This window comes from Histoplasma capsulatum, assembly GCF_000150115.1.
Source record: "Histoplasma capsulatum G186AR genomic scaffold supercont2.16, whole genome shotgun sequence".
Taxonomy (NCBI): Eukaryota; Fungi; Ascomycota; class Eurotiomycetes; order Onygenales; family Ajellomycetaceae; genus Histoplasma; species Histoplasma capsulatum.
In genome coordinates, this window is record NW_025544816.1 from 408,820 (window position 1) to 434,090 (window position 25,271).

The window sequence follows — 25,271 nt, forward strand, 5'->3', positions numbered from 1 at the left end:
CAATACCGACAAGGTATAATAAGGGATACAGGAATGGAAAGAAAATCGTCAAGCGTGCATGTTTCCAAATCCTTATGCGCCGCTCTTTTGCGCCCATGTTTTTAGCAACCTTTGCTGGAAATGCAGGTGTTGGCCGGATCTTGAATATATTTAGTTCTGTGGAAATAATAGAGAGGCATCTTGGAAAGTTGTAGAGGGCACATGGAGTAAAGGAGAATGCAGAAGAACAAATAACATCACTGTACAAGGATGCCAGAGCGAGGCAGGAAGTTGCCAAATGCTCATTTAAGAGGGCAATGAGCGCGAGCCTTTTGTAGAGGCCATCAGTAGCTAACAGGAAAAATGGGGCTCAGATAACACCTCTATTTCGGGCAAATGTTTAAACCGAATCACGAAATATGCAGTCACCTCATACAATGAAGTTAACAGGGAGCGGGCAAGCTAGCGATCTATTGAATAATGAGTACAAGATATGGTATCTGGAGGTTTTTTTTCCACTTCCATTTGCCATTTCTGGTTGGGAAAATGGGCTTCATTTACCGTTTGTCCCTGAGATTTTAACCGCGGGTACTTGGGCAGAACCTAGGGCCATAGCTTGCCTAACAGCTTCTTGCGGCTGGCAATTCCAGCAGGGATATCGCACAATGCGCTTTTGGCGGCAAAGCACACACACATTACTTTGGAAGGATGATAGGGTTAGTGCATGCGTTAAATCGGGGAGTGGATCAGCCTTAACACGTACCGCAAATTCCCGTTGCATTCAGGACAATCTATAATAGTATTTTTGCCAACGCAAAAGCGGTGATGTGGGTCAAGGAGATAGGACGGCGTTTCCCGTTGAGTCGTGCTGGCCATTACGAAAACTTGTGACGGGAAGCTGGCGTTGTATGACAAAATGAGAAGTAGAAGATATCAATTATCTGGTACAAATGCAGCACCGTATAAGTGTATACCAGAACCGATCTGATACAGAAATGGGATTCTGGAACAATGGAGATCATGTAATTCCGTAGATGAGCTTTGTAAAACTTGCGGCGGAGACGCCAACCAGTAATCGTATTCGACTCAAAAGATACTAAGGACCTGGCTGTTGGTGTAGCATTTGCATTCCAGATGAGGAGGATAAGACCGGGTGAAGGGTTTCATTATATAACTCCTATCCCATTCTCATTGTTTCGCCAATTACTAGGAGGTTACACTCAGTAAGGGACGAGAAAGCGATTGAGAGATATAGTAGTAGGAAGTATGCAACAGTACTAAGACCTTGGACCTGCCGTGGCACCAGGGACAATACGGCAACCTAGGATAATATCTTGCCAGTTCATGGCTGAGATTTCGTGGGGGTATGGTTTTCCAACTTTGACAATAGCGGAGCAACGGATCAGCAGGACAAGGATGGTGATCACATCTCCGACACTCGACAACCCAGCCCGACTACGCCACAACTTCATCCAGCCTTGAGAGGATTTATAGGCAGGGATGGAGTAGAAGCGGCGGAATTCAACGGTCCTCTTGGAAACCAGTATTAAGCGAGTAGCATCGGAAAGCTTAGAGCTGGCTGCATGGAGAGAGTGTAGGAGTGGGAGATCAGAAATCAACCGACTATGTTAAGGTTAATAAATGGACGAGGCAACCAAAACCACACGTTTGCTAGTAAAAGCAACGACTCCTCTTCACCACGCTGGGTCAAACCCAGGAGTACGGATAAACTGTCCCATAAGTAGCGCAGTAACCACGTGCGATAATCAGCGACTGACCATCACGTTGAAATAAAAAGCAGGCTAAATGGGGCGTTTATGTTTGAGGCCAGCGTTCCGGGAAGTCATTCGATTGAATTGGAAAAAAGAAACCAATAGCGGCTGTGGATTCGACAAAGAAAGGATATGCTGCATAGCGGTTGCAGCTTTCCGTATACGTCCAATAATTGGCGCTGTCAAATGACTCCAAACCCGGTAGTATGGTACGGGATAACTCTCATATGCCGTAGATAGCCTATCGTTTGTTGTCCAGCCCTCACCGCTGGTCCAAGCGAGATATGTTGGAATTATCATGTGAAATAACAGTCTATTATCACATAGACAAAACGACAAATCAAGCACGGTAACAGACATTTCCGCGAAGTCGGAAAAGTCGGAACAATATGGTCGTAGCAGCCCTATGGTAAGCAGTTGAGGCGTCCAAGGTGCTGATGTTGCGGGGTGGTACGATAAACGCCGCCCAGCGAAAGAAAGATGGAATATACGCGGAACGCGAGGGGTAGGGTAGAGGAAATCCATGTTCATTTTGACAGCGGTGCCATGGGAAATTAACATGTATAGCTCAATGGCGAGTTAGGGATACAGGCCTTAACATGGCGAAAGGACGATGGAGGACAAAGGACAAGGGACATTCTAAGCTGAAGCAAGCTGTAACAGTTCCGCCCCAATTGGACATGGAAATCGGAATAGCCGGAAGGGCGGGATCGGTGGGGTCGTCAGCGAGTTGCGGACCAGCCTAGGGAAAGGAGCGTCTGGTAGGGGTCAATTGGTATGGTGTCAAAGCAGCTGGCACATTGTATGCCAGCTGTGTCCAGCTCGTATATGCTGTACCGGGAGTCTTTCCTCCATAGACGGCGTATGAATGGGGGGAAAGTGCCAGCACAGAATCGACCCTGATGAGACTCTGTGACCAAGCCACAGGAGAATGGGCGCAACGAGTTCCTAATTTTTCAGTCTATTTGCAAAATCATGGAATTTCGTTGACTCGACAGGAGAAGGCAATCGCCTAATCCCATGTAGATGCAGGCTCCACACGTTGGCTTAGCTACAGCACAAGCGAGCCCTCGAAAGAAGGAAGAAAGTTGGATAGCCAGGTGGCAAGGAAATCTGCAAGCCAACTAATCGGGCTGAGGGTATTTTTTTTTTTCTGTCGCACGACGGCATTATCTGAGGCTTGATTCCTGCATTGGCAGCTTACGCAGGATATCCTTTGCGCTGTCCACACAAAACCGGTTCAAGACTCAGCCTAAGCTCACGAAGTGCACAATCCTTTAATTCTGTCGAACACGGCAATCACGAAAATAAAAGAGGCAATCCTTTTTTCCCTTGGAACACAAAGCGGATGCGGAATAATTTGCCGGCGATTTGAAACATCGTAACAGAAAGCGACTATAACGGGAGCGTGAACGAGACGGCTGTGCCAGATCTTCCCGAGCCGAATAGAACTAAAGCAGGCCAAGGCGGCACGATAGCTTAAAATAAACCAAGGGAAGATAGATATGCAAGCTTCAACTTAACGGCATATCAATGACATTGAAGGCTCAGAAATGCGGGAGAAGAGGACCGTTGACCAGGTCCCAACAGCGTCTGTCAACAAGGCTCAGCACCAATCAAGATACCACTACCAAGATGAGCCAACTTTCTAATCAAGGCATAGTCCACATGATTGAGAGAGTCGAGGGAAAACGGGAAGAAGCGGCCGAGGACGTTGACGCTTTGGATGTGCTGCAGTTGACTATCGAATCACCAGTGGTTATCTGAGCAGGGTTGAGAGCAGCAAATAGCCCACTGACATGGCCGTAAAGCACTCATCAACTAAACAGTCATGTTTGTGAGAATATATTTGAAACGACAAAGGCCGTTGCAGGAACAAGCCCAGTGGTGATCGAATCGCAGCGGTTCGTCAGGGAGCAACTGCTGCTGGCCTGCAGCCTGTAGTCTGTTGCATATGAGGACCTCGGGAGGACAAACATTGTTCAATGGGAACATTAGCCTGTGAGAGCTGAGACATGCCTTCGGAGAATTTAGACCAGAGGATCCAGCAGAATTGATTCGGTTTGAATAGTTAATGAGTCTGGGAATGTAGATGCCGTCCAACAGAATATCCCGTGTTGTGCTAAGATGGTGTGTATCGAACTAAATATATAAAACACCAGAAAATTGAAGCACGCCAGCACCATTCCATATAAGAATAAAAAATGTGCCAACAAACAAGAGGGGAATATATCAAGCCTATTTACAGAAATACGTGTATAGGTAAGTTAGCTTCTCTAATTATGTCCACTCGATGAACGGTTGCATCAGTTCGGCCACAATGTTTAAATCAGTAGTTATCTATTTATACTATTTATGGTCCTAAAAAACGTGCAATAAACGTGTACCGAACCCCTGATATCGCTCGGAAGATTTGATCTTGTACAGTGTCTTCCGTTGCCTTGTAAGCCGCGACCTGGCATTCGGGTGCATAGAGTTCTTATCTGGATAAATATTTCGTATGAAACCTACGGAACCGAGGCTACACAAGACAAAGAAGAAAAGAAAAAGAGAAAAAGGAAAAACAATAAAGGAAGAAAAGCATTCCAGGAACAGAATGGACTGGGATGCCAGGTTCAACAAAAACATGATTCAAGCGATGGCCATCTTTAAAACGGAGCAAAATACCCGATAATCCTCCTTCCAACGGCCAGCGAGTGCTCAGAGGTGAAACATATCTTTTTGCGGGAATCACTCATCTTCATCTTTCCTCTTCCCTGCCACGAAACGAGCTTCCTGTAGATAATTGTCCGGATCTGGATGAACTGTCTCCTGCAATGGAACATATCGCCCGCCCATCCGTTACTGGCTCACCAATATTGTGCCCGTAAAACACAAGGGGTCAACCACTCACTTCCCTTGTTGCAATCCGGAGACAGCTGCCGGTAGCCGATGGCATTTGCATTTTGGCTGATGCTGCGAACCGCACCGTCATCACCACCTGTATGAACGGAGCCCTAGGCGAAAATGTGCTTGAAAGTGAAAGCAGTTGTGTCGACAGTGCGTTTTGAATGCTCAGACGGACGGGATCGTTTTTTCCATTGCATCTAAGTTGACCTTAGCGGTGGTTGGACGGACAGGTTGTCCTCTGCGAAGCGGTTGATACATATCGCTGCATATACTGTAGGTGATACATTGTTGGACGGGTTTTTAGGGCTGGCTGAATACTGGCAGGAAAACATTTCAAGAAGACTATCTAAGCTGAACAGTGCAAGGGGGCAATAATATCGAGCTCGTATTTTCTAAATATCTGCTGTGGATTTGCATGGATATACATATATGCATGCATTAATGACTGTAATAGATATACAGGAATACCCAGGCCTTATATGGGTCGAAGAATCATCGTGATGGTCACAGTTGCGCCCAAAATTGAAAGTCTGATATCGGCTCGAAAATATATATCTTGGCTCGAGAGCTGTAAAATATAAATGCATATAGAGGAGCAAGGAGCAAGCCTCACAATAACGTTATTTGGTGTTGTATTACCTATAGACACTGCATTTCTGACATCCAGCAACCCTCCTGCACCCACTTGAAGAAGTAGCCTAACATCAAGATGATTGAAAAATGTAAAACACACCCCCTCAGCTCCATATACATACCATGACAGCTCGGTGTGAAATGATTGAAGAACGCCCCAAAGGGAGGACCGCTGTATCAGGCTAGAAGGAGGCAGCGATAGAATATAATATGGCAAATGAGAAAACATTGCACTAAGAATCAGCCTTCTTTCCCGAGTTTCCCTAACGCCTCTGTCAAGAACTCCGTCGCATTGACTAGATCCGTGCTCCCATATACAATTCGTCGTGACGTGGCGCCAGATGGCCCTGATCCTCCACCACTGCCGGATCCGCCAACTGTGTTCGAAGAACCACTCAGCGGGCCTGCACCTGCTAAGGTTCCCCTCCCTGTTCGATGTGCCCAATCTTGAAGATTGCCATATTCATCCATACTCCCACCTCCCACCGTGAAGACGATCGCCTCGCTGAATCCCTGTCGCCGTTGGCCGAAACTCGCGCCAGTGCCGGGTGCGGGACCACTTTGTTGATTACGAGTCGAGGCCGCGGGGGGTACGGCGCCTCGTGCATTCGCGCTGCGTGGATCGAAATAAAGGTAGTTCTCAGTCTTTGCGATCGCGGAACTTGATGCGCCCGCTGGATCCATGATTGATTCCGTGATTTTGGTAAGAGTCAGATCTTTGTTTACAGGGAGGAAGTTCTTTACGCCGGATATTAAGGAGTCGAAATTCGCGCCAAGCGCGCCGGAGGTAATGCGGTCTGTAAGGCGGTTCGAGAGCGAGGAGAATCCACGGAAGAGGTCAGAGGAAGGTTGTTGGGTAGCAGCAGTGGCCGCGGTTGTCATCATCGTCATCCGAGTAATTTCTCGGACTCTTTTCACGAACGCTACTGCGTCAATGTCTGTGCATCCGGCTTGCATGAGCGCCTCTTCAAAGCGGTTCAACTCTGCTCTTGAGAGGTCTGTTTCTGTGCTTAGGAACCAAATTAAAAAGAACCTTAGTTTGTCGGATGGATCGGTGCCTCCGTTAGCATTGCATAATATTTCGAGGATTTGTGATTTATTCTGCTTCATAATGTTTTCTTCAAGCTGGAAGTAATTATCTAGTTGACGATCCTTAATTCCCTTCAGAAGAGCAGTAGCGATGTTCATGTGCATGTCGAGCAGTGCCTTGCGTTCCCGCAACTCTGGAAGAAGTGTGATGGCAGTTTTGAGGTGTTGAGCGGATGCGCCCATATCATTTTGAAGATCTTCGATGGAAGAAGCGCCTGTCTTCCTCGTGATCTCAGCCGCGTCTTCCTTGTACCGCGTCAATTCAGCGTCAATGTCTTCGGCCACCTGTGGAAATGGGACGCTTGCGTTGCGGTTCCAAAAGAAATCATTCACACTCAAATCATATGAACGTTTCGTGGTGCCCTTCGCTGGGTTTGAGTCGTCGACTGGTACGTCCACGGTGATACGGTTAAGATGCATTTTCAAGACATCATGAACCAGTGATTGGTAAGACCAAGAATGGGAAAGCATAGGAACAAGGTCCACATTACGGTCAACGATAATGAGAACTGGGCGGACTGATGGGACGCTAACACCCTGTCGTTGGGATGCACTGGAGAACAAATTATCCTTTGAATTTAATATGTGATCCCTCAGTTTACGATCGAGTTTAGTCGCAATCAGTTCGGATGCTCCTCCTTTAGGGCATCTGATTATTGGGATGGAGCCTTCAATAACGTAAGTGAGAGACACAAAAATGAAAAGAATATGGGTGAAGAAGCGTACCCATCGTGACACTGACACTAAACAGACCACTCACAATTCTGTCTATCATGTTATCCAATTCCTCGTCCGTGGTTTTGGCGCTGTTTAATTTCCAATACATGTCTTTCCCCATCCCTAAACTGAACAAATCTGGTTCTGAAACAATAAAGTTCAAATACTGATCATAAACTTGGGCAACTTTTTCTGATGTCCCCGTGGAGGCTATTTGAGATGCAAAGTCCTCTAAGAGTGGCCGCGGAATGGAAGATATGAAATTTACGTATGCGCGGCAGTAGATATCCCTGGAAAGGTCTGAGGTCACAAGTTGTACGTTCTCTGGGGTTGGTTCAACGAAGTAGATCACAGGAACATCGGGAATTGGGTATCGAGGGCTATTGATATTTCTATTTCCATGAGTTAGCAGGACAATACAATCCTGAATGGACAAACCAACACCGAAAGCGTGCCTACAGATGAATCGTCACACCCCAAGTTCGCAGGTCGTTCACTCGTAAAACGCTACTTATAACATCTCGGCCCAAGTTATCAAACACCAGCACTTTCCATATGGGATCGCCATCTTCATTGAGGATGGGAGTGGAGTGTATTAGGCCTGTCGGGCTGGCGGCGTCGCCCTGGAATTCAGTTTGGTGAGGCGCTTCATGGTTCAGATTTAGGATCTTCTCAATGGAAGCTATATCAATATATAATATGTATACATTTAGCCAATGCCGTTATGGAGCAAACGGAGCACAGTTCATACCAATTTGCCTCTGCCGCAGAGATGGAGGATGCGAAGCCATGGGTGGGCGGAAGGACAAATAGAGATGCGCCAGTCGAGCGGACTGGCGAGGTTAGAAAAGGGCTAACCCTTGTCTCGGATGAATTAATTAAAAATTACTGAGGGCACGAAATGAGGTTGAAAGTCATTCAAGTCTAGCATCGGCATAGAGCTAATTCGATCAGCGAGGTGAACATGATATGATATGTGGAAGCTACAAGTAGATGTCGTTTCTAACAATTATCGCCAGATCTCAGAAATGCTGATGACATAACCAGCATCTTGATAAACGACGGATGTACTATTTTTCCGCAAAGCACATGATTTCGGGAAAACTAATCGGGCCGGTGGCGGGTGACAAAACAACGCAAAACAATCTTGCGGCTTCGCCGCCCACGGAACGTTCTTCTCTCACAACGACAAAACCCAACCTCCATCTTCTCCACCATTCCGCACATCTCGCACATCTCCCATATCACCTCTCAACTGCTGAATTCTCATTGTAAAGGCATTTTACTATGCTCCTAAGCTGAAGCCCTGAGGTACGGGACCCAGTGTGAGACCTTGGTCCGTCGATTAAGGGTGAGTGGAACGCCGGTAAGGCTGTCCCAAGCTGGTGGCTTAGAACGAGAACACTGCGCAGGAACAAGGTGTGAGGATAGAAAAAAGGAACATTTGAGAGATATTTGAGTGGGAAAAGCAGTACAATACAACCTGGGAGGTATTTGGCTGAAGTTGAGCGGCTGTTTTGGTGGATATTGCTGTACTTTTTGACTTCACTTGTATTCTTGTTGCAGCAACATTTCCTCCATATTAAACCCGGCAACAACCCCCCAAAGTACCGCCAGAGCTGACAGTCAGGAGGGCAAAGTAAGCCTGTTTGATCCTCCTGCATACGCTCATTTTTCTTTTCTCTATTTATATGCCCCTCTTTAACGTCTTAACATTATGTTGAAAACCCTGCAACAAATGACGTCCCCTTTTGGCATTTAACACAAAATCACCTAACAAACCCCCAAAGAGAGACATACCATACGCCATCACAATTCTACACCAGGACGTGCAGTGCCGCAGGCATCCAGCACCTCCAGCCGGATATTGCCAGTGCTCCCAGCTATTACTAAACTAGCACGTTACGCCATAACAGACTGCTCTGGAATATTTGAGTTCCTCGGAAAGCCGAAAAGGTCCTTCCAGGGAAGGGGGGCTGATCTCAAACTTTGCTCTGTTGGTGAACCAGTGGACAAGGGCGCCAGCCGCGCCTTTCCTAAAAGAGACTGCATTTCCTTTCCGGCCTTCACTAGTACGCATTCAGTTAGACCGGAAAATCTTGTGACGGCTCTGTTCTAAAAGCGGCAACAAATCACACCAAATTGGGAAGAAATCACTTTTCGGGTTCCATACAACCACGTGACCTGGCCAACCCTTCCTCGCAAGCAGATAGACAAAGGAGCTAAGATGATCATGGACCCCTCGTCGAACCCTTCTCCTGCGCCTGAGTCCGCGACCAATGCATATCCCGGAGAGTTCTGGGGCGGGATACCTTCGCTGTATACTTCGAACCAGCCCGATGGACAGCCTTTTGGTATAGGCTGGGACCACCCTGTTTTTCAGGCCCCTCATTCCAACCCGCCATCGAAACCCCATCAGCCACAAGATATTTATCCTCAAACGCAGCAGCAATGGCAACAACCACCGTTGCAACCTCAGATGGTGCAAGAGCCACAGCGGAATTATACCCTGCCAGCACAATATCATATCAACCAGTTTCAGCCACCGAATCCTACTCCTACATACGAGACTTCACAACAAAATGCTCCTTATCGCCAATACACCTTCGATCCCCAACCCTTTTATGCAAACCCCCCTTCAGCCGCTAAGAGTGCGTTTAATCAACAATCCGCCGTTGATCTACATACAGCAAATCATCCATCACGGCTGGTGCCCTCTCCCGTTCCAAGCCCCCTACCGTCATATGGAAGGCCAGTATCACTGCAAAGCAATTTGCAGGTGAGTGAGCACCAACTTTGAACTGCTGAGCATAGTGACTAACTCCACTTTCGTAGAATGACGCCATTAACTTCGCGACTGGCTTCCAAGAACATCACTCCGCTTCTACATATCACAACACCATTGATCCTCAGTTTCTTTCTGCACCCCAACATTCAATGATCCAACCCGTCTCCTCGCAATCCGAATTTTTTGTCATTAACCCCGCAGATCTAGACAATCACTCCACCTCTGAGTAAGTTCTTATTTCATTTTTGAGGGGGATGTGTGTAGCTAAACTACTGGACATAGCCATTATCATGCGTACAATACGGAGATTGCTCCTCGCTTAATCGGGCCGAGCCAAGCGCTTAGTACTGTGCAACCAATTCCCCAAATTACAACAACCGGGAAAAAGCCAACAAAAGGTAGGACTGCCGCCAACTTTGTGTACACTTAAGCATTCCAACCTGGGTTTCGCGGACATCTGGCTAACTATGACTAGCACGAACGAAAGCTGATAAGCCGCCGGCAAAACGAAGAAAAAAGGATGCGCCGGAGAAGGTTCAGGATCGCGCAAAGGCTGCAGCCAATAAAGCTGTAATCAAACAAGGTCCACGACCACCTGATGCCTCAGCTAGCTCCGATAGCAGCGACGACTCTGACAGTTCTTCTGATCTCGAAGTCGCCCCAGAGCCGTTTCCTCTCCCTCCTTTGCGCCCTCTGGATGCCGAGGGTGGCATCAAATACGACACTTTAAAGGCAGTTTGGTCGCCGAGGAATAAACAACCACCAATATCCACCATAAGAAATGCACTGATGCTATTTTCCGATCTTATCAAGGGGGTTCGGGATAGTTGGAAAGCGAAAAGCGAATCATTAAAAGCAGCCGAGAATCAAAACCAAGAGGATAAGATTCCCGGAATGAAGAAGGAGGTCACATTGCAACGGCGTCTGATAGATTTGATTGTCACTACAGCGCTGGACGGTGGCCACCCTGCCATCATCCAAAGGTATGTTCAATTTTCCATCTAAACGCCAGTTTCTCCACCCCCGAATTGTCATTACTATCACCCCAAATTGTAGTTGTTTGGGGAGATAAAATGAGGAAAGAAAAATGCAGAAGAAAAGACGAAGATATAATTATAAGTAATAATGTCATGCATGGACAACCAACATGATTTCCGTCTTGTCATGAGGCTAGAAGCAAATGCTATCACATCTACTCCTTAGAATTTTCCGAGGGAGTAGTTTAACATATAAGGCTTTAAATAGCTGGTACAATTAATATGCTAGCCTCCATATTTCGCTGCATCTAATTGCACCAACACATTGACCCCTGACAAAGCTCTTGAAGAAGGTGATGGAGACAATAGCTGTTCGGTACTCGAGAGCGTATCTAGTCACGCAAAATTACCATCCAACCCGCCTACTGTGTTTTCTTTCCAGCTTCGTCTCTATTATCATGTTGTTTTAAAGAACATCAACTAGGATAAGAAAGATACTTATATCTATCACAGGTTCGGTGAACATCCTATTATCGTATCCGCGCTGTATTCCTTTCTACTCGATCGACACACGGCGGCAGATAGCGACGGGCCGCTGACGGTGAACATTTTAAAGGTAATTTTGAACATGTTTTTTCTTCATGCCGTATCATGTCGATTCTAAAGCTCGCTACTAACGGAAGCGATAGCTCATGACGAAATTTGTGACAATGGATCAAGCAATGCTCGAGAAAACTAAAAATGACAAGATCCTCTCTCGTTTTGTGAAGAAGGGGGGAGACATCATTAAGCAGCTCGCCCAGACAATTTTATCCAATGCCGCGGAGTTGACAAAAAGGAAAGCTGAAATCGCAAAAGCATCCCCTAAAAAGACAGAGAGTGCGCTGAATGAGGACGGATTGGTGGCCATGGAGCCGGAAATCGTTATCCGGAACCCGCTCCCTTCCACCACTGGTGCCAAGCGGCCCCGTGAGCTGGAGACGGATGGCTCGCCATCCACGAAACGTTCTGTAACCACTTCCAACGGCAAACCTGCTGCGAAACCTACAACTGTGGCTGTCACGAAACGAACCACGACCACTACTCCGGATGTCAAAAGCACAGCGGCCGCTGGAAATGCAGTAGCAGCCAAGCCGAAGCCTAATATGGTGATCCCCAAACCGACCCCAAGCCTCTTTAGCAGCTTGATGTCTGCTTCGAAAAAGCCTGGAACTTCGAATGCGGCGCGTGCAGCAGCAGCCGCCAAAGAAAGGGCAAAGTATGTGATCATTAACCATTGTAGATAGGCCTTTTGCTAATAATGACATGTAGTCCTCCGGAACAGAAACCCGCCCCACCCCCAGCTGTTGTTCAGAAACCTGCTTTCTCATTCTCAGAGACGATGGCTGATTTAAGCAAGCCAAAGGAATTGGTCCCCAGTAAGCCAGCGGAAGATCTTCCTCCAGAAACAGAGGAAGAGCGCAAAAAACGTATTCGAAAGGAAGAACGTCGTAAGCTGCGTGTCAGCTGGAAGCCAGATGATTCTTTAACTGAAATACGTCTGTTCACCCATGATCCTGAGGAGGATATTGGCCATGATGACAGCATGATACGGGATGTTGCTGATGTAGGAGGCGAGGGAAGAACCCTTAAGCTTCATCGAGGGATGGATGATTTGGATGACGAGGATGAGGACGATGATCCCGAGGCTAGAACAAAAACCTTCCATCCTTACACTTCACCAACTGGTATGTCGATATCCTGTTACATCTAGTTTTATGTGATTCTCTTACTGAAATTTTGATTAGAAATTGATTTCTCAGAGCTTGATTCTGAGGAGCGCCAGCGGAATTTCATCAAGAGAGGCGGTATTCAGAAACCTGAGAGTGCCGAAAAGCTGGCCCAGGAGCAACGTGAATCGAAAACACTAAGTGTCTTCTATACATCGCTAGCTGATATCCCGTCTTCTCCTAAAGAGCCGCCTGCCCCTGATGCGGATGAATCGTATGATCCGGAAGTTCCGTTTGGCGAACCAGGGGATCAGACAAAGGTATACTATATAAGCGCGTGCCATAATATCTTATCCGCAATACAATCTTCTAACATTCAATTAAATAGGCGCGCTCCGCGAAATATTTTGCAGCCAGAGCACCAATCCAACCACCACCACAACCTCAATCTGCCCAGACACCTCAAAGCTCCAGCACTGTCGACATTTCCTCTCTACTCAAACTCATCCAGCAAGCTCCTCAGTCGGGACAACCTCAACCATCCCAACCGCCAATCCCTATACCCGACCTAGAGAAAACCTATGGTCAATTCGTTGGAAACCAGGGTCAGCCCACTCCCACCTCAATACCGCAAGTACCCCAAATTCCGCAAGCTACTCAACCTGCCACGTTGCCAGGGGGCCTCGACATCCAGGCACTGCTTGCGGTCATGAATGCGCAAACACAGCTACAACAAGGAGCTCCTGCATTCCCTCCCGCTCAGGGCCCAGCAGCTTCTTCGTCTCAGGCCCCGAATCTCGCCTCGATCCTTTCGCAGTTTCAAATCCCAGTGGTGACAGGGCAGACACAGACACAGCCACCGCAGCAACAGCAACAGCAACAGCCACCCTCCCAGCCGCTTGCGTATAATCAGAACCAATCTAAGCAGCATGGGTCCTTTTATGAAGATGCCGATCGGAAGAGGATGCGCGAAGGCCATGGCCACGGACATAAAAAGCATGGCGGATATGACAATTATGATGAGGTAAGCCACGGTCATGGCCATGGCCACGGACATGGCAATAAGCGGGCTAGAACGAATGGCGAATTCAAGCATAAGAAACATGTAAGCTGCCTCCCCCGTTTCCTCCGCAATCTCCTAGATTCTCCCTAGCTAACCCGTTTCCCTTCCACTCGATACAGCCCAAGGCAGGCCTCGTCCCCTGCAGGTACTGGAAGGAGGACAAATGCCTGAAAGGCGATGACTGTACATTCCGCCACGATCCTCTTGATTGAACATTTAATAATACTTGCTTATATACCTACGACCGTCGTCAAGTCGTTGGGTGTAAGAGCATTTTTGTCGAGAAACATCTGCATGGAAATTTTTTTCGATACTTCCACGCAAGTCACAATTCACTACCATCTTATCTTGACTTGGCTATGCCGTCCACCGCAGAGCGGAGACGACCATCGAAATGTGACCTTATCTTTCACCTACCTGTTCAACCCAATCTGATACGTCCCTTTAAATCTTTCGCTTTATTCCCCGCACTCGCAAACTTATTTTGGATTTTTCTTCTCGTTCTCAATTTCCAACTTCTTATGCTTAAACATAACCATACCCACCATTCCTCAGTCTCCATGAATTGCCAGCTTCCTGTACTATATGATCATTCCCACCACGATACGTCTCAATTACATGCCCAGTCCCTTACCCCAGCATGCATTTCTGTCCGGATATCATCCGTCATCTACCATACGATCATTCCTCTTACCATGCTTGTACAAATTTCCCCGCCCATTGCTTCAAGCCCTCGTATATCCATGTTTTATGTCATATTTTTTTTTGAGTTTCCTCACGGGCGAGCATGGTTGTTCGTCTCCTGTACCGCTCGATACATTTAGTAGTTCTTTTTTTATCTTTTTTTCTTTTCTTTCTGTTTTTATTTCTTTTCTTTTCTTTTCTTTTCTTTTTTTGGCAGTGCTTGCTATTCTTAACTTTATTCTTTTCACATCAAATCTTGATCCGCTTGTCTGCACTCCTGTATAATTATTTAGATAGAGAGAAGATGACATACTGCAGACAGAAAAGAATTCGGTTTTTTTCTCTAGTTCCTTTTCACTTCATTAAAAAAAAACTTTACTTCCTACAATCAACATTCGTGGAAGTAGGTTCTCTTCGTCGCTGCCTGCTTTCGTCCCCTGTGATCCCGGATCTCTACATTGTTCTTCCTACTTTTTCCAAATCTAATAGTAGCATGCCAGTCCTCGGACGTGTTTTCACCTCCACAAAGAGGTAAAGTTGCATTGCCTAACTGATTAGCCACCTCCTTTTCAGCTTACCCAACTCCGTTTGATTCGTCTATGTATGTAACCTAGTCGACTTCTTGCAATCAATTTCAATTCTGTAGAACTTAGAGAACTTCAATTCCTATCGAACAAAACGGGATAGAGGAGGGGAAGGGGCCACACCGACACAGAACGCGTTATGTTTAGACGCTTCCGCCACTCTATCTCCGATCTCCGATCTCGGACGAAGAGACCGAATAAATATCTACAACCTCAGCGGTTGTTGTCATTTACATCTCTGAGAGAGTGAAGTGTCTCCTTTTTGACCATTTTGTTTTATTTGTTTGTATGTGTTTTGTAGTAAATTTGTCTGGTGATGTCAAATTTCAATAGGTTTTTTTTTTTTTTTTGGGGGGGGGGGAATCCTTGCTGTTTCCTCTTTGGTTACAATAGAAAAGAAAAATACACAAATTGAAGGGCATTGGAAACGAATAGGATCATTAAAGAAGACATGAGCCAGTTAACTAGTAAATAGGAAAATAATAGAAAAGAGCTTAACTAATTCCGCCTTCGACTCGATATCCCATTGGAAGATATTATTAGAGAAGAAGAAAAAAACATACCAGGACAGAATACATTGAAGTACTAAACAAGGAAGAGAAATAGAATAAAAGAGAAAATTAAAGTCACACGAAAAAGTGTGGTGGAAGTGGGAAGTGGAAAGCATATCAATATTGTTGATGACAAGGGAAGGAAAATGGAAATTCAAATGAATGGCAAGAACAATCATTGTCATCATTTTACTGTGGAAATGGAGTCTGTTAAAAAGGAGGAGATCCTGGTGAAGAAAAAAGCATCCATCAAGACCCATATAACATAGATGAAGGGAATTGCCTCCTTTTCCATCTGCTGTAGCATTTTCTTATAAATGAAAATCGTTCCATGAAATCACACTGCCATTTGCATTCACCTGGGGACATCAAGTGAACCCATCTCCTTGCTTGTTTCTTTTGTTTCAGGCCTAAATGCAAAAGTCAGTAGGTGGAGAGTTAGTTTATAGCCGTAGTTCGCCCAAAGGCAAAGTCTGGGAGCTAATTATTATTTTGTGGTCGCGCACTGTGGAGCAAATCAGGTCCCGCTGGCAAGGAGTAGTGCTGTAGAATTACCTCCTCTTGGTTCTGATATTGGACCACCAGTAGGAGAGTGATCCGAGTGAAAATCAAACCTAAAAGGAAAAATGCAGACAAAAAACCAAGGCTTCAGTGGGTTTTGAGTGACAAGGGAACACGAGCAACGAAAGAAAAACATCTACGAAACGTAGAATCGGCCCGATAGCGATATGTAATGCCCTCCTCAGCCTACGTTGACTTCTCTCCTCAAAAAATAAAAGAGGAAAATAGAGTTCCGACATTCCCGCAAGGACTGCCAAAAAAACCTAATTAAAGAAATCAGGTGGCAACGACGCCAAAGCCACAACGACGCCAATTCCACCAACTGCCGCCCCCAACAATGCACTAGCAGCGTAGCGGGCAAGGCTGGGCGAGGCGGCTGGTGTCTCTGTCTTGATCTTTTTCGCTTGCGGCGGTAAATGTGCTGTCTCATCTGTTTTTGTAGGTTTGAAGGAACGGCCGAGGCCATGCGGCTCGTTATTGGTTGTTTTGAATTGGGACGGGAGATCGTGTTGATGAACGAGGAGGTCTCGCGGTTGGGCTTCTGGGAAGCTGTCATTTTCAACGTTGTCGTACTCGTTACCATTGTAGAAATCATTGATGCTTTTGAGTGTTTCTACTGAAACTGGTTCCGGATTTACTTCCCTCGCCTTACGCTTTCGTGGGTTCGTTGGTCGGTTAGACTCGGTAGTCTGCTTGTACGCATCAACTATATTGGCAATTGGGATCGAGGCTGCAGGTATCGGATCCTTTGGTACGGGATTGGCATATTTGGATTGGGGTGGGTTGTTTGGTACATCACCTGTGCTCTCAAAGGCAAGCTGCCACGGAGGGTGCGATTGGAACTGAGACTGGGACTGGGACTGGGACTGGCAACGGGTTGAGCCTGGGTATGCGGGCCCAGAAGACGGTCCGTATCCAGGAGCCGGCGAATAAGGAGAGTCGAACCGATATATATCCCTGGAGTTCTCAGCCAGTGCTTGATCGCGTGCACTATCCGCGGAGTAAGTGAGTGGACACCTGCTCTCAAGAGAGTATGGGCGAACGCACCTAACAGCATCACCTAGCCAATTATTGTCTCCTTGGCTTGAAGCGGCAAAGGGACCGTCTGAATATAGCGGTCGTAGAGGTGGGAGGTGGGGGAGCCCGTAGTCACTGGCGACTGATGTCCCTCCGTATAGTGGTGTTGATGAGTCGGGTTCAAAGGACCCTGAGCTCCCAAATGCTCGCTGGCATTTATTAGCAGCCGGAACCCACCGGGGACAAGTGTTATCGTCATGGAAGGTCAAATACGGGACGCCTGCAGTCGGTTTAGCGAGTGCCTTGTCCGAAGGACTGGGTGATCTTTTTGAGCCGAGGGCTAAATTCCGATCCCGGGTTTGAGTTTCTTCAGCTGGAGTTTGTTCACAGCCCGAAGTTGGCGGCTGCACAGTGTTCACCAGTTCTTCACGCACAATTGGACTGATAAACGCAGAGTGTGTGTCATTGTCGCACCCGGTCAACTTTGGCATACTCCCAGTAGTAGCAGTAGTAGTGGGTCGCGGGCATTCGGGTTGACTCGTCATGTCAGCGCGTTCGGGGGCCAGATCTATCTTATCAGGGACGGAAAACGGTGCATGGACAGCCTCCAAGTTCTCCGAGGAACGAGGAATGTCGGTTTCAGTAGTGTGGTCAGCGTTTTCATTGCTGATGTGGGTGTGGGTGACGTGGTGCTGGCCAGAATCGGAGTCTGCTTCAATTTCAAGTCCAAGGTCTTCTCTATCAGCATCGAAACCAGAGTCAGGGCCTTCCTTTGATACTTGGGCATGTTCATTTTTCGGCACTGTGTTGTGAATGCCGTCGTTTTCAATAAGAGTCGGCATGGCCGTTTCAACATCAGAGTCAGGAGCGTGCTGAGATGGGATGACCTGCTTAGAACTCGTTGAATTGTCGCCCTTTGACTCTGAATTACTAGGCGGGGAAGACGGCAGAGAAGACGATGGAGAGGATTTTGATTCTTGCCCGCCATCATTAGAGGAGGGGTGAGCTGATCCCACCTCAGAGTTAGCGGAGGCTGAAGGCTCGCGAGATATGGCTTTGGTAGCAGATGTATTTGCGAATATAGCTTCGGCTTGCGGGTCGCTGGAGTCCTGACCGCCATCGTCATCGTCGTCATCCGGTACGACGAAGGTATTCGCCGAGTGACTCTCGCTAGGCTTCGGAGGGTCTTCCGTAGGGTTCCTGGAGGAATAGGTGTTAGTGACTGGGCCTACAGCCAATAAAGAAGGTGCATTGGGTAAAACGTAGGGACGTACCATGACAAGAGGACACTAACACTCAAGGGTTTATAGATCTCTGTAGGGATCAAGAACAAGTTAGAACGAGGAGTCGACGAGAGTTTTTGACAAAGATGAAGGAATACAGACTTGAACCACGGGAAATCGTCGACCCGAAAGTCAAGATGTCCTCATTCTTCACCACTGCCTTCGTGTTGGCGGTAAGCCTTTTACCATTCAACAAAGTTCCATGCATAGAATCTGTATCGACGACAGACGCTTGCTGTATTGCAACACAAAATAAAACCGCCGATTAGCCTTCATATGCATCGCAAAGCATATATACATCCACAAGGAAAAGTGTGGAAAAGCGTGGAAAATACAATACCTTTGTCCCGGGACAGGCAGTGATTATGGCATGGGTGCGCGACATGACCGGGGAGTCGAACCAGGCATTCTCGCGGGATGGATGGAGGTTGGCATGCGTCTTGGACGAGCGGCCGACGACGATTTTATCTTGCTCGGAAGACAAAGTCAAAACACGGATTTCGAAGGGACTTTTGGATTTGGGGAGCAGGCGAACGACAACTATGATACAACACATGAGATTACTCCACGCCGTTGTGAAGATATTGGTAACTCGATGATGGGGTGGGAATGGACGAAAGGGTACATACGCTTGTTACGATCCATGATGACCACTATGCATCAGAGATAAATAAACCCCGTTGCAAGGAATTTATAGAAAACAATTGGAATCTTTTTAGTTTTGGTACAGGAGAGAAGTTACTGGGGAATCAAGAACGATAGGAGTGGTTGCTGCAGTGAGCAGAAACAAGCAACACAAGTTCAAGTGCTGGAGCTTATGGCAATGCCCAAGTTTCCATTCGGAGCAAGCAAGATTCGAACACTGTCTGCGCACAGAGCTATTGTGAATACGAATGGAACAGGAGATGATAAGGTTGCTGTTCTTTTGGAGAGGACGCGGGAATGATATCCTCTGTCGTGTCGTGTTCTCCTTGAGGGTACGACGTAATTGGAATCTGACGTGGTGGTGGGTTGAGGTGGGGCAGGACAGGCAAGCTTCCGCCAAAGCAAAAACGCGGGGAAAGTGGATTGGAATGAAGGAGACAAAGCTTCTAACAACAGCCGTTGAGAGCACCGGACGGACGGAGTGGCGAGATGGGAGGAAGAGAGACGAGTTACAACTGGTGAGGATGCGAAGGGTTGAAGTTGGAAGTTGGAGTTGACGTTGGAGGCGGACAGTGCCAGGGTCAGGTGGTTATTATTAGGCAGAATTACCCGTATAACTTTAGTATCCCGCAGTACCAGTTACCAACTTCCTGGCGCATGGTTGCAGGCAACACAAGTCACAGTGACAAGGAACTGCAAGTACCCCGATGCATGACGTCACTGGTCTGGTGGTCATGTGACATGCACTCACTGCCTCGGTGGATAACGTCATTATCGAGGCAGGATAAGAAGTAAACCAGACGTAGAGAAACAAATAAAACAAAACGAAGTTCATAATGTACCTAGGTAGTTGGCTACACATACAGACAAGAAAGGGCAGGCGGTAAAAGGGGGGACAAGAAACAAATATATATATAATTACATTGAGACGTTGCACGCATGCCAACCCCCAATCGTGCTCAGGAGCTCGGGAGACGAAAGCCGGAAACTAAAGAAACCAAAACAAAATGCAGGGGATAGGGATGAGGATGGGGACGGGTATGCCAGCAGCCGGGAAATGGGGCCACGCAGTCTAAGATAAAGCAGGAAAAATTAAAATAAAACAGAGTAGAAACAAAATATAGGAGACAGAACCCAAGCCCCCGACGGGGGGGAGTGAAATGTGAAAATGTCCACTGAAGTGTCTGCAAGGAGAGGAAGCGGAGGGAACTTTTTCTGCTTGGCCCTCCTTCAACCTATTTGCACCAAACAGAACAGACCAACGCAGAAAATCCTCAGTCGTGGAATGAGGGGTTTATAAGGTTATGCTTGTTAAAAAAATCTTTGTTGTTTTTGTGTTTTGTTTTGTGTTTTTATGGATTCATTTTCGATTTTTAGAGAGACCAAACAAACAATGTCTGGGACTGGGGAATCTCTTTGTTGTCTGTTTTTTCTTGCTTGGGGGTTACAGATCTGCTATACACGCGCTTGTTTCATTCCCAGAGGGAGAGCTAGGAGCACACACACACACACACACACACATATATATATATATGTAGATAGATATATATGATCTTAGATAGAAGGAGGGAGGAAGAGCGGAGAGGGAGGCAAAAATATGTTTCTCTTTGCTTTCTCTTTTCTTTCTTGTTTCTTTTACTTTTCCTTACGCGGGCGGCACCCCCATCGCACCCGCACCGGCTACCTGCTGGAGCCGCGCAGCGAGCTTGGGATACCGCTCCTGCACCTCGAGTTGCGCCCGCGTCGCTTCGGCGTATGACACGGCGTTGACGACTTCTGCTTCCGTGCGCGCAAGCTCGCCCGCGCGTTCGAAGTATTCGAGTGCTTGGGACACCTTGCCTTGTTGGAGGAGGAGTTGCGCGAGGGTCGCGACGGCGATGTCGCATTCCGGGTCAACTGTGGGAAATTATCAGGGATTAGATTAATAGCTGTTTACGGGAAAAGGGGAAAGGGTTGGAGGTATGAATAACAGGTAGATAGACATAGGACGGGAGGGCACGTACTGATGAGCGCCGCTTGGCAGAGATTCTCCGCTTCAGCGAAATCGTGTTTCCACTGGAACAGCGCGAGCGCTTTGTTGATAAGAGGAAGCACGTTGACGCCCCACGGCTTGTTTTTCTTCTCCAACTCGACCGCCTTGTCGAACTTCTCAATCGCCTCTGCATGTTTCTGCTGGTCGAGAAGCAACTCGCCATAGTAGTTGTAGACGTCGGAGATGTTCTCGAAGTTTTTGACGGAGCGGCGGAAGGTGGCCATCGCAGACGCCACAGAGCCCATCTTGTATTGTGTTACTCCGAGTTGGATGTGGGAATAGATGAAGTCCCGGTCGATGTCAATGGACTTTTGGTAATCCTTTGCGGCCTCGGGGAGCTCGCCAAGGATGAAGTGAAGCTGCGCACGGTGGTAGTAAATGTCCGGATCATCCTTGTTCTGTGCCACGGCAAGGTCAAAATCATCTGCTGCAGCTTCTCGGTTGCCTGTCCGGATGTTAGCTTCAATCTGGTCGAGATTTAAGAGCGGAAACCCCCCACCCCCCAACAAAAAAAAAAAGTAAACACTCACCAAGTTCAAGGTGCAAACTAGCCCGCTTGATATAGCTCTGGACCAACGACGGATCTAGCTCAACACTCTTATTCAGGTCCTGCAACGCAGCCTGAGCATCGCCAGCCAGATACGTGAAAGTCGCCCGCATGTTCAAGGCCAGGGCCTCAAAGCTGCCCAGGTTACCCAACTCAAGCGACTTCTCAAAAGCCTTGGCTGCCTCCTCGTACCCATCTCCGGTCGGCTTGGACAGGGCGAGGAATCCTTTGCGCAGCTGACCCTTGCCGTTCTCCTCGTCCAACTCCACATCCTCGCCCAAACCATCCGGTAGGGGCCGTGGGCGGAAGCTCTGCAGGTAATTGGACACGAATGTAGCGCTGGGCAATTTCTTCCCCTTCGCTTCCAGGATTGCGCGGCCCTTTTGCTCTGCGACTTTCTTCAGCAGCCGCTCCACGGCCTGCTTGCTGGATTCTTTGGCGAAGCCGTCGATGATGCAGCTGGCGGTGTAGTCCAACAGCGCCTCGTGGAATTTGCCCAGCTTCTCGTACGCGTTTGCTCGGCGGTTCATGGCTTTGATGTATTCGTCGTCCATGGCGAGGGCCGCGGAGGTGTCCTCCACCACCTTGTCCCATTCGCTGAGGGCGTTGTAGCACGCGGCACGGTTTGAGTAGTACACGGGGTCCGGTTTGCAGAGGATAGCCTTGCTGTATAGTTCGATGGCTCGGTTGTAGTCAAGGGAACCGAAGGCTTTGTTTCCTGCAGCCTTGAGCTTTGCAGCATATGCCGCTCGAGTCTGGGAGGGAAGCAGGAAAAAATCCCGCTATTAGCAATTATCTAACTGGGTTTTTCGTTTTGCAGGGTGTGCCTCAAGGCGCACGTACTTCGGCGGACAGACTGTCGACAGTGAGTTCGTCGACCTCTGGCAATGCTTCCGGAGATTCCTCTGGTTGTTTCTTGGCGGCATCTGTAAATGGAGAGTTAGGGTCAGGTGAGTGTCTGGCGCATTTGAACTCAGGTCGATATTTCAGGATGGGATTGCAGCCATACCGGATGAAACAGTACCCTCACCCTTTTTCTCCTCCTCCGCCTTCTTCTTCTCACGCCGTCTCTCCTTTTTGCTCTTCCTTTTCTCCGCGGGTTGCGTCGAAGCTGTTGATCGGCCGGAGTCGGTTAAGTAATAGGCAAAACCGGCACTTGTGATGACTACGGCGACTCCGGCAATGGTGCAGACAATTGCCTTATTCTCGGAGGCCCATGTGGAGATGCGATCCCAGACTGAGGATGATGGTTGCGCTTGGAGAGAGGGTGTATTGAAGGCGGCCGCGTTGTGTGATGGGACAGGGAGGATTTTATCTGACGACATTCTTGACGTTGTGGACGCAAATTGGGATATTAGAGCACCGGAAGGCGATTACAAGATATCAATTGGGCTGCTCTGTGAAACGGCAATTGATGAGGAATAAGTAAACAAGAAGATAAACAGATTACAAAATAATCAAAACACAATACAAAAATAGTGCAAGCGGAGCAGGGAGAGAACAGAATAACACAGGGCCAGGAAGAGTCGCACCCGGAACGAAAAAGGCTCCCCCGCAGCAGACGACAAATGACACGCGAATGGGGAGGGATAGCAGAGAGGGTTGTATCCGGGCTGGGGGAGATGGTGTTTATGCCGGGGCCTGTGTTGACTTGAATTGCTCCAGTTCAGCATTGTTGAAGCTTTTTTTTTTTTTCCTTGGAAGGGATTTAGTCAGCTTGGATCGATTACATCAGCACAAAACCCTTGTTCGTCGATCGTTCTAGGATCAAAGTGTACGATGAAATATGTGGATAATACATTTAAAAAGGCAGATAGATATATATCCATTTTTATAATTGAAAAATACTTTACGAAAGAACATCCGGCGTATTTATCTATGTATGTACAGATCAAGACCGTGATTGCAAGGTATCCATCAGGTATCAACCCTCCCATCTTCATATTCACTCCCAATCTGACTGACTATCCACCGAAGGAAGTATGTAAAAAAGTAAGCAGGGAAGAAAGAGAAAAGAGAATCAATAAATCAATCACGCCCATTTACCCAGCAACCCCATCAAAACCATGCCGGCCACCAACGACAGAAGGCCCATGCCTGTCTTGACGATTCCTGCCTCGTGCAAATCGCCATACAGCCAGTCATGGCTCCACATGTCAATCAGCGCAACCCAAGTTAAGATGCCGGCCGACAGCGCGTCCAGGGTGCCGATAGCAAGGAGGGTTGACCGGTCATTGCCGTTGAACTTGCGGATCACACCCAGCCCGACCGCCATGCCGACGGGGGTTATTAGCGCGAAGACTGCCGCCATGCCCACCGAAGTGGGCGTGAGGGCGGACCCGAGCTTGGCGATTCGCGCGCCTAGCGCGAGACCTTCGAACATCTGGTGGAAAATGATTACGATAAAGAGGCTTGTGTAGCTGGAGTCGCCGGCGACGACGAGTGTAAGCCCGATGACTAGAGGGTGGAGAACGATGTGAATGTCCTGTAACGTTTATGTGATGCGCACGAATGGTCCAGGGTTATGACTTACTGATTGAGTGAAAGATAATGCCGGCTTCCATCACCACTACGCTTAGCTTGTCGTCTGGTCGAGCCAAGGAGTGGTGGTGGTGGCCGAGATTGGTTAGGGTGGGAGCAGTCTGTTCGGTGTCGCTCCCGTCGATGGATTTTGCCGTAGTCCGCTGGGGTTCTACTCGGGGTTCGACGCGGGGTTCGACATCGCAATAGGCGTGCGGGTTGCAATCGGGTTTTCTTGTGAGGAGGAATCGGTTTCCGCCATATTCAACTAGAAACGAGAGGAAGATTCCGGCCATGGCAATTGACCCTGTGGTTGCTTCGTACGTCAAAGTCCCCAAGCATGGGTTGCTGAACATCAGCTGTGCATGGGTAAGCAGCTGAGGGGCAGCGGGCTGTCAGCGTGCAGTCTTAAAAAGAAGAAAGTGCCGGCTTCGAGAGAACAAACATGTATGAAGGCAGTTGACACCATAACTCCAGTGCCAAACTGTTTAATGACCGTGAAAACCAACCCGTTCATGCCCGTATTGAAGAGTCGAGCCCATAACATTGGGCCAAACACGGCGATGGCGCTGGTAGCGAGAATGGCAAAGAGTGACCCGATTCGGAGGGGGATATTGTAGTCTCGATCTTTTCGTTCACACGAAGGTGGCTCCGAAACTTCGGATTCGCCCTCGCTCCCGCAATGCCTTGGTATTGTTAGTCAAAGGGAGTTTATTTCATAGCTGTGTTGTCATCGGCTGCTACATACTCTACACCGGCATGGAAATGGCAATTTTCTCTGTGCTCGGGTTCCATCGCCCCATGGTCACCGGCCGATGTGGAGGTTTGGGATGGAAGGAGAATCTGCACCTCATCGCCATTGGGAGCTATGCAAAATCTAAGCAATGGGATTAGTGTATAGATATGATATGTGAGGGATGTGGTGGTGCGGGATCAACAACGGAATAGCAGACTTTTCAGATTCATGAGTGTGGCAGCCTGTGTATTGCGAAGGAGGTTCTGCGGTTGCTGTTCCAGTCGCGGTGACCTGAACCTCTTGCCCGTCGCCCGCGATGCAAAATCTAGAAGATATTTAAGTTTAGCAGAGTGAATTGTGGATGCAAACTTTCGATTCATCCCATCTTTAACCCTATTGCCTTGCTATTGGGGGAGACATACGTTTGCGTGCCGTGTGTATGGCAACCGGTGACCGCAGTCGTTTGAGGAGCAACAGAGGCGGCAGCCAACACGG

The 25,271-nt window shown here is 47.9% G+C and overlaps 8 protein-coding genes across 8 annotated transcripts; 4 read left to right on the top strand and 4 right to left on the bottom strand.

Moving 5' to 3' along the window:
• Nucleotides 1-2,350: 2,350 nt before the first annotated feature.
• On the top strand, nt 2,351-3,518 carry HCBG_08601 (uncharacterized protein; the record flags this gene model as incomplete). The annotated part of the gene is made up of 2 exons (XM_045435650.1): nt 2,351-2,464; nt 3,255-3,518. 2 exons carry the CDS (start codon nt 2,351-2,353, stop codon nt 3,516-3,518), a joined length of 378 nt encoding a protein of 125 aa, XP_045283750.1.
• A 1,995-nt stretch (nt 3,519-5,513) lies between these two features.
• HCBG_08602 (SNARE docking complex subunit) lies at nt 5,514-7,870 on the bottom strand (the record flags this gene model as incomplete). The annotated part of the gene is made up of 4 exons (XM_045435651.1): nt 5,514-7,030; nt 7,089-7,459; nt 7,539-7,761; nt 7,831-7,870. 4 exons carry the CDS (start codon nt 7,868-7,870, stop codon nt 5,514-5,516), a joined length of 2,151 nt encoding a protein of 716 aa, XP_045283751.1.
• Nucleotides 7,871-9,306: 1,436 nt separating this feature from the next.
• Nucleotides 9,307-11,125, top strand: HCBG_08603 (uncharacterized protein; the record flags this gene model as incomplete). The annotated part of the gene is made up of 5 exons (XM_045435652.1): nt 9,307-9,858; nt 9,915-10,093; nt 10,150-10,265; nt 10,343-10,850; nt 11,113-11,125. 5 exons carry the CDS (start codon nt 9,307-9,309, stop codon nt 11,123-11,125), a joined length of 1,368 nt encoding a protein of 455 aa, XP_045283752.1.
• A 411-nt stretch (nt 11,126-11,536) lies between these two features.
• On the top strand, nt 11,537-13,828 carry HCBG_08604 (C-x8-C-x5-C-x3-H zinc finger protein; the record flags this gene model as incomplete). Its single annotated transcript, XM_045435653.1, has 5 exons — nt 11,537-12,102; nt 12,156-12,571; nt 12,632-12,873; nt 12,942-13,658; nt 13,736-13,828. 5 exons carry the CDS (start codon nt 11,537-11,539, stop codon nt 13,826-13,828), a joined length of 2,034 nt encoding a protein of 677 aa, XP_045283753.1.
• Nucleotides 13,829-16,259: 2,431 nt separating this feature from the next.
• HCBG_08605 (uncharacterized protein) lies at nt 16,260-18,941 on the bottom strand (the record flags this gene model as incomplete). Its single annotated transcript, XM_045435654.1, has 6 exons — nt 16,260-16,986; nt 17,044-18,213; nt 18,288-18,327; nt 18,399-18,531; nt 18,637-18,836; nt 18,926-18,941. The coding sequence occupies 6 exons, from the start codon at nt 18,939-18,941 to the stop codon at nt 16,260-16,262; spliced, it is 2,286 nt and encodes a 761-aa protein (XP_045283754.1).
• Nucleotides 18,942-19,369: 428 nt separating this feature from the next.
• Nucleotides 19,370-19,736, top strand: HCBG_08606 (uncharacterized protein; the record flags this gene model as incomplete). The annotated part of the gene is made up of 2 exons (XM_045435655.1): nt 19,370-19,459; nt 19,515-19,736. 2 exons carry the CDS (start codon nt 19,370-19,372, stop codon nt 19,734-19,736), a joined length of 312 nt encoding a protein of 103 aa, XP_045283755.1.
• An 850-nt stretch (nt 19,737-20,586) lies between these two features.
• On the bottom strand, nt 20,587-22,845 carry HCBG_08607 (s import receptor; the record flags this gene model as incomplete). The annotated part of the gene is made up of 5 exons (XM_045435656.1): nt 20,587-20,837; nt 20,945-21,418; nt 21,504-22,275; nt 22,364-22,446; nt 22,530-22,845. 5 exons carry the CDS (start codon nt 22,843-22,845, stop codon nt 20,587-20,589), a joined length of 1,896 nt encoding a protein of 631 aa, XP_045283756.1.
• Nucleotides 22,846-23,339: 494 nt separating this feature from the next.
• Nucleotides 23,340-25,156, bottom strand: HCBG_08608 (zinc/iron transporter; the record flags this gene model as incomplete). Its single annotated transcript, XM_045435657.1, has 5 exons — nt 23,340-23,977; nt 24,054-24,417; nt 24,486-24,726; nt 24,789-24,906; nt 24,994-25,156. 5 exons carry the CDS (start codon nt 25,154-25,156, stop codon nt 23,553-23,555), a joined length of 1,311 nt encoding a protein of 436 aa, XP_045283757.1.
• Between the last annotated feature and the right edge of the window lie 115 nt (nt 25,157-25,271).